This window comes from Miscanthus floridulus, chromosome 5, assembly GCF_019320115.1.
Source record: "Miscanthus floridulus cultivar M001 chromosome 5, ASM1932011v1, whole genome shotgun sequence".
NCBI classification, from domain to species: Eukaryota; Viridiplantae; Streptophyta; class Magnoliopsida; order Poales; family Poaceae; genus Miscanthus; species Miscanthus floridulus.
In genome coordinates, this window is record NC_089584.1 from 91,793,856 (window position 1) to 91,801,159 (window position 7,304).

The 7,304-nt window shown below is 46.9% G+C and overlaps 1 protein-coding gene across 1 annotated transcript; it reads left to right on the forward strand.

Moving 5' to 3' along the window:
- Positions 1 to 2,635: 2,635 nt before the first annotated feature.
- On the forward strand, positions 2,636 to 6,500 carry LOC136452609 (homeobox-leucine zipper protein HOX3-like). The gene is made up of 4 exons (XM_066453215.1): positions 2,636 to 2,745; positions 3,140 to 3,369; positions 4,184 to 4,263; positions 6,068 to 6,500. Exons 1-4 carry the CDS (start codon positions 2,673 to 2,675, stop codon positions 6,360 to 6,362), a joined length of 678 nt encoding a protein of 225 aa, XP_066309312.1. The 5' UTR covers positions 2,636 to 2,672; the 3' UTR covers positions 6,363 to 6,500.
- The last annotated feature ends 804 nt before the right edge of the window (positions 6,501 to 7,304 follow it).

A 7,304-nucleotide genomic window follows, 5' to 3' on the forward strand; every position in this document is an offset into this window, starting at 1 on the left:
TCATTTATTTGCTTTATATTCATTTCAATGCGTCGCGGCAGTACTGCCGGCGAGATTAACTAGGAACTAGTTCGGGAACCGTTAGTCCCGGCGTATCTCGCCGCCGGTGGCCGACGTCTTGACCCCGATCCTCCCGAGCTTGGTCATCGCCGCCACGAAATCGTCGAAGAAGGCACCCTGGTTAGACGCGTAGTAGTCGACCGTGCTGCGCGACCTCATGTCGGACTAGAGCACCTGGTCGGAGCCTACCGGCGAGGGGTCGAGGAAGCCGGGGTCCATGGTCGCGTCGCTGCCGATTCTCACCGACAATAGCCGATCTTCTGTCTGCGTCGAGGTCCTGCCGCGCCATGCACCGTGGCACGTCAGTGCCGCGCCAAGATCGGTAGCGCGGGAGACCCTGCCACGTCACTGGTCAGCAGCCCCGGTCGTCGCCACATCATCCTCCTACCGCACAACCACAGCGCGGCGCCATAGCAATAGGCGCGGGTAAAAGTGCTAGTTTAAAAAAAATCTACGTTAGATTTAAAATTAGTTTGAAAAGTGTAAAAAAAAAATTTACGGTGAGAGCGGCCAGCCGGAGGCAGCGGGTAGGTGGAGGTGCAATGATTAGGGCGGCCGAGCTGCGGCCCGACAGGCCGACTCGCCTACCCCCGAACTGGGGGACCTGCCGGCGGTTCCCCTGCACCCGCCCCGCCCCAGGCGCCGCTCGCCTACACGTGCCCTCCACCCCGGCCCGGCGGCCCCCTCTCCTCCTGCTTCTCCTGCCTAGTGGGCCACCCTCGCTACGCCACCGAGTTGAGTAGTGGGCGACTAGCCCAGGGCCCAGCCAGCCCAGTCAGTTTGACATGACGAGTCGGGTCAAAGTACGTGGGGCCCACTCACGCGAGCGCCCGCGGGCTCCCGTTATCCCATGCAACATTGAAGCCGCGCCTCGCTCTGAACTCTGGGCTCCGGGCGCTCTCCCTGTCCTTGCGTCCTCTCCAGTGATGAGTGATGGCTGGCACAGCATCTCTCGCAGCTCGTCCATATCTGCAGCGCTTGCCACTGCAGTGCGAAATGCTAAGGGCACCAGCCGATGAAGAAACAGAGCGGCTTGAGTACAATTCTCCGCAACTACTCGTGTTTCACTACTTTCCTTTTGTTTTCTGGACTAGAAAGGCAAGACTGCAAGAGGAATGCAAAGGTACGCGCTGCTATACACGATTCCTTCGGATAATCAAATGAACAGCTGATTACCGCAATTTATGAGTACGTTTGTTAAGAGAATGGATAGTTTTATTCGGTGTTACTCTAAACATAAAAGGATATAAACCGTCAGTCACTTGCGGTTTAACCATTATTCAGCCTAAACGGCCACTTGAATGGATAAAACAGTCATTTCAACGGGATAAATGGCCGATTGAACAAAAACGGTGTACTATCGTGTACGGAGTAGCATTTAAACGGTGTTTAAGTGGGCTAAACAACCATTTAAGTGAACAGTGGTCTTATTATTAGACATGTACACAATCGTTCGTTATTATAAGTCAACCCAGATTTTGAGACAAGTGACAACAAAGAGCAAAAACAAGAAGCTTCTAGCCAAAACACCACTTGAAACCACTTGTACACATAATTGGTTAGTAAATATCTACTGTAGATGCTAGTTAGGCTTTATTTGGATCACCTTCGATTATAATGGTATAGTGAAAATAATCTCTAGGTTATCCAAACACTCTAGACTATAAAATATATTATAACAATCCAATCGGAGGATTATAATAATCATATAATCCATCTCCAACCTAATAAGAGGATATCATAGTTTAACCAAAAATAATCTGGCACCTATGGTAATCTAAGGTTCCAAACAAACCTGACTATTGTAATCCATAATCTATATTATTATAATCATAATTCACAATCCACCATGGCCTATTCTAGTCTTATGTTGATGTAGTATGTGAGATGGAATTAAAATATATGAACAACACTAGTGGGAGATAGGAAAAAACCCACCAAGCCGGGCACACACACAAAAGTCAATGAATGTGGTGTCAATAAAATAAAAATGTAGTATAAGCACTCTTAGCCTGTAAATCTGTAATATTTGAAAATGTAGAGAGACAAGATACAATGTGTCGGCTAGCACAACTTACAATGTTTTATAGATAACACTTCAACTATAATGTAGAAGTATTTGTTATCTATATAAGTTGTTTATATTATTGTCGTTTTGATGTTTATGTGATGTGGCAAAAACTAATAGATGGTTGTTGTCTAACTGTTGTGCATCCTCTATCCAGATCATTTTTTTTGCATACTAATCGTTACTACTAAAGCTAAATCATGAATGCAATCAAGAATCAAAACCGTTCCCAATGTGCTGTAATCTCAGTCAAAGAACAAGAAAACCCCATCATGTCTCCAACAGTGTGACCCTAATAATTTCCCGGCAGACAAAGTACAGTACACCTGCTGGCAGTGCCACACTACAGTGCTTCCAGCATTATTTTTACTTATGGGCACTGCCACTGTTAAAAGTTCCAAAGCATCCATCCTTTCGCTACCCGGCGCTTATATAACGCCTCCCCATGCTTCTACTCCTTTCCAACCTGTGTTTGTCTTTGCTTGCCCCCCCTCCTCTCCCCCTCATCTCCCTTTTCTTGTTCCTGTGTCTGCATTGGCTGGCGATGGGGTCCACTTCTCCTTCAGGCCTGGAGCTCACCATGGCTGTCCCCGGCCTCAGCTCCTCCTCTGGCTCAGGTAAGCTCAGGAGAGGAGACCACCTGCTAGCAGAGCTCATATTATTTCAGTCATACAAATACTCCTATGCAAGAAAATGAGTTCATCGCTGCTAAGGTTCTTCCCACCTTTGCCATCTCTTCAAAATAAACATATGGATACTCGTCATGCATAGTTCTAAGCGTGCGAAACTTGCCTGGGTCTACTAATTTAAGCCTTTGTTTTTTGTTTACATATACCGTATATGTATTGTGTTTAAGTACTTTGTTATTCTGAAAGCACTCCATATTGTCTAGTTCTAAGAGGAGTGCAGCTCTGCTCAGAACCCAAGAACAGCATACGTACAATCTTCTCCTAGAATCTTTGTTATTCTGAAAGCTAACTCTCTTTCCTTGGAATCATTGTTGTTTGGCAGAGGGGTTTGGATGCAACAACAACGGGAACGGGAACAACATGAGGGACCTGGACATGAACCAGCCGGCGAGCGGCGGCGAGGAGGAGGAGTTCCCAATGGGAAGCGTGGAGGAGGTGGAGGACGAGCGCGGCGGCGCGGGCGGGCCGCGCCGCTCCAAGAAGCTCCGCCTCTCCAAGGAGCAGTCCCGCCTCCTGGAGGAGAGCTTCCGCCTCAACCACACCCTCACACCGGTCAGTCGTCAGCACTACTACTATCACATCACTGCTAGCCATGGCATCCTGCGTTGGAGTTGGAGTCCCTCCTGTCCTGCCCCTTGAATGATACTATGCATCAAGACCGTCGTGTCTACGGCCAAAACGATTGGCACGACGTACGCGTACGCACGTAGTAGTACCGCTGCACGTATGTATGCACCTGCGCATTGCATGCGGCAACTGATTGATTATTCGTCGTTCGTATTTGGGTTTGGGTTGTTGTTCTTCAGATCAACGTGGATGTGGATTCCGGCCACTGCAGGGCGTTGAAGTGGATTCCGAGAATCGGATCCTGATGACCGTCCATCATTTAACGGTAGTGTGTGGCGTGTATTGTTCTTCGAGGTCTGATGATGTACATATGGAAAATCAAGATACGCAGTACCATCACTCCGTCCAGTACGTACTGGCTGGTGTGGCACGCATGAGAGTTTAGGTACTACTAGGAGGATCGCTATCCCTGATGGTGTGATGAAGTGCAATAGTACATCTAATACGGCTACTTTTGTACAGTACCCGTACATGTAGCTGTAGTAGTATACGTTTGTTGGGCTGGACTGAAAAATCACTGTTCATGCTGGAAAAAAACTGCTCATACTGGTTTGTCGTGAGAAATAAACACTGTCCGAGGACAATGTGATATGCCAAGTACTAGTAATAATAAAAGCAGTTAATATAAAACTTCCTTCCTGACATTTGCAACATGGAGTAGTAGTGCTGATGCCTGAGCTAGCTGTGCAATGGAAAGAGATTTAATGGCGTTGGAAAATGCTGACTTTTTTCCCTGCAGAAGCAAAAGGAGGCCTTGGCTGGCAAGCTCGCGCTGCGGCCCAGGCAAGTGGAGGTCTGGTTCCAGAACCGCAGGGCTAGGTACGTAGTACAGTCTATGCTCTTCCTTTTGCATATGTATACGTACATCGATCTAAAATATACATCTCAAATAATTTACCATCCATTGTAAACGGCTGCCTAGCTAGTATGTTTTACCTTTGGTAAACTATTGTACGCACGTCCCGTTGCTCGGTTATTAGTAGTAGTTCATACCAGTCATCATTAACTGTTTGGTACTGTTTCTTTGGCCCTGTTTGGATACTCTAGCACAGCTAGAGGTTAGAGTTAGTTTCTAGCTCAGGACTAGCTCTGAACTAACTCTAGCCTAAGAGATGTTTGGATACAAGGGTTAAAATAATAATAAATGTGCTTTTCAAATCATTGGTGCGGGTGAACGTAGAGAGAAAACAGTGGACCCCACCTCAAATAGCCCCAACTAGCCCAAATAATCACCTCTTTGGGTGATAGTTTTTTAGGGTGGGTTAGTTGCAAATAACCCACTCTAGCCCTCCTGTTTGGCTATTTTAGGGCTAGTTGAGCTCCAACTAGCCCAAACTAGCTCTAACCCATGAATTCAAACAGGACCTTTTATCAGATTAGCTGTTGCTAGTACTGGTAGCAAAGCCTAAGGCCTACGTATATGGCGGCCGCCGGCCGGTCAGTGGTCACGAGAGGCTACTTGTAGTTACTAGTGCGCTATATATTAGAACATGCATGGATCATTTATCCAAGCTGACATCTCGTAGTCATACAGATATGTTTCCATTTATTTTAAAGCCAAACCTGTATCAAATTTCCCATATAGAAAAGAGAGTGGATTTTTTTTTAGTATCTAGGGACAATTACCCAATACCCACCCTAGCTATGAGGTGAGTCAGCTATTTTAGTCGCTGAGGATTACAACCTTTCTTGCTATGCTACATGCATGGAAAATCTACTGTGTTCTATACAAAGTTCACATTAGGATCTACTCGTGTCTAATATCATTAGTATCTATCCGTATCTAATATACAATGTTACTGCTACTACGTGTCGATGCAACCCAGATTTTATACTACCTACTAGTAGGAGTATAACATTACAACGAACCCACTTCCTTGGTTTCTTTCCAACAAAATCATGGGTTCTTCCCTCAGTTAAGGTGACAAGGATCATTAGGTATCCATCTTGAAACTTGGACTGCATCCAAGATGTGGGACAGCAACAGTTAGCTAGATTCTCTAGCCAAATAAAGTAGGCAGAGATGAGCTGCACCCTTGTGTACTCCATTGAGCTTGATGGAATAGATTACTCCATGATGCTCGTGCAATGAGACTGTCTCTAGTAGAGCTAAAGCTTTGAGCTGATTGCCCCAAAAGTACGGGCACGTGGACTAATCGGCACGTGCTAGGAGTATTAGCTACCTGTAGCTTTCTGACCCTAGCTGTGATGGATGGTTCATCAAGCCTCGTGAGGAACAAGTGATTGAAATGCTAATCCTGCAATCCACCTTATCCCTGCAAAGTCATTGGCCTCCACTCTTTTGTCAATCGTCAGGGGTGATAATTATCTCGGAATGGGGGCCTAAAGTCAAATTAAGTCGCTTATAGTACTTGATTTGACGCTATTTTAACCTCCATTGATCTGTCAGAAGAAACTTTTAGTCTCCTTAGAGACGTCTGTCATGCATATCAGCACAATCTTGTCATGGACTCATGATTAGATCTGTCATAGTGAATGAACTTCAATAGTTTTGGTGGTCTCGATTGCGTACTCATTTTGTTACTAACTTTTTTCCGTTGCTAATTTCACGATTCGCGTAACAAGCTAAGTAGAGCCTAAACTGATGTCCGACGTGCTGCAGGACGAAGCTGAAGCAGACGGAGCTGGAGTGCGAGTACCTGAAGCGGTGCTTCGGCTCGCTGACCGAGGAGAACCGGCGGCTGCAGCGGGAGGTGGAGGAGCTGCGCGCGATGCGGGTGGCCCCGCCCACCGTGCTCTCCCCGCACACCCGGCAGCCGCTCCCGGCATCCGCGCTCACCATGTGCCCGCGCTGCGAGCGCATCACCGCGGCAACGGGCGCGCCCGCCGCGCGTACTCCCCGCCCGGCAGCCGCGGCCAACCCCTTCCACCCGCGCCGCCCGTCCGCGGCGTTTTAGCCTCTATACACTGCTGCTCTAGTAGGGAGGAAAGTTTGGTTTGTGTTGTGTAAATTTGATGATGGATGGAGAAAACCAGCGTACGTGGCCCCGAGTAGCTAGCTGTAGGGTTTGGACTTTGGAGTCACTTCGCCCGGCGTATCCGTGTTCCATCCATGGCTAAAAAGTTTGCAGTAGCTTCCTATCGTCGTCACTCATGTATGGCCTTCGCCTTTCGATCTAGATATCTGATGATGGGCCGTTTCTGTTTCTATATGGCTGTCGATGCAGCCTATTGTTGTTTCCATGCTTGCTGGCCCACCTTTTTGGGCCTTTGCGATGGAGCTGTCATGCATCACCCGTTTCGACCAGGCCCCAGAAGAGGTATTCCGTTTGGGCTTCTACTCCACGTAAGGCCAATATCATTTTGATATATTGTATCATTGGTTCGTCATATAAGCATATAAATGAACATTTGCGTTGTACTGTGTATTTCTTTTTTAAAAAAGTGTGATGCATCGTTGGATGCTTGTGGGTAAAATGGAGCTCCCCGCCACCCGCACCCTCGCCTCCTCAATGCTAAGGAGCTGTGACGCACCCTCCTTCCCTCCGTCTCTTTTCATTACTCCTAAACCCTACTAAGGCTAGAGCATCTTGAAGAGCTCTTAAAAAAAATACTCGCCAGAACATTGATTATTCCAATGTTACCAAAATGAGTAGGGACCAATTTTGATATATTCAACAGTTACCAATAATGAGTTCCTAAACAATCAAAACCAGAGAGAAATCGCATGCCACAGAGAAAACAACTCCAGCTTCACCGGTGGAGTTATTCATGGAGCTGAAGCTAAAAAGAACGACTTCAAAGTGTAGTCGTGCCAAACAGGGCCTAAATAATCAAAACAAAAAAGAAATCATACGCCACAGAGAAAAACTACTATGGAGAAACAGGTGGGTAGTGAG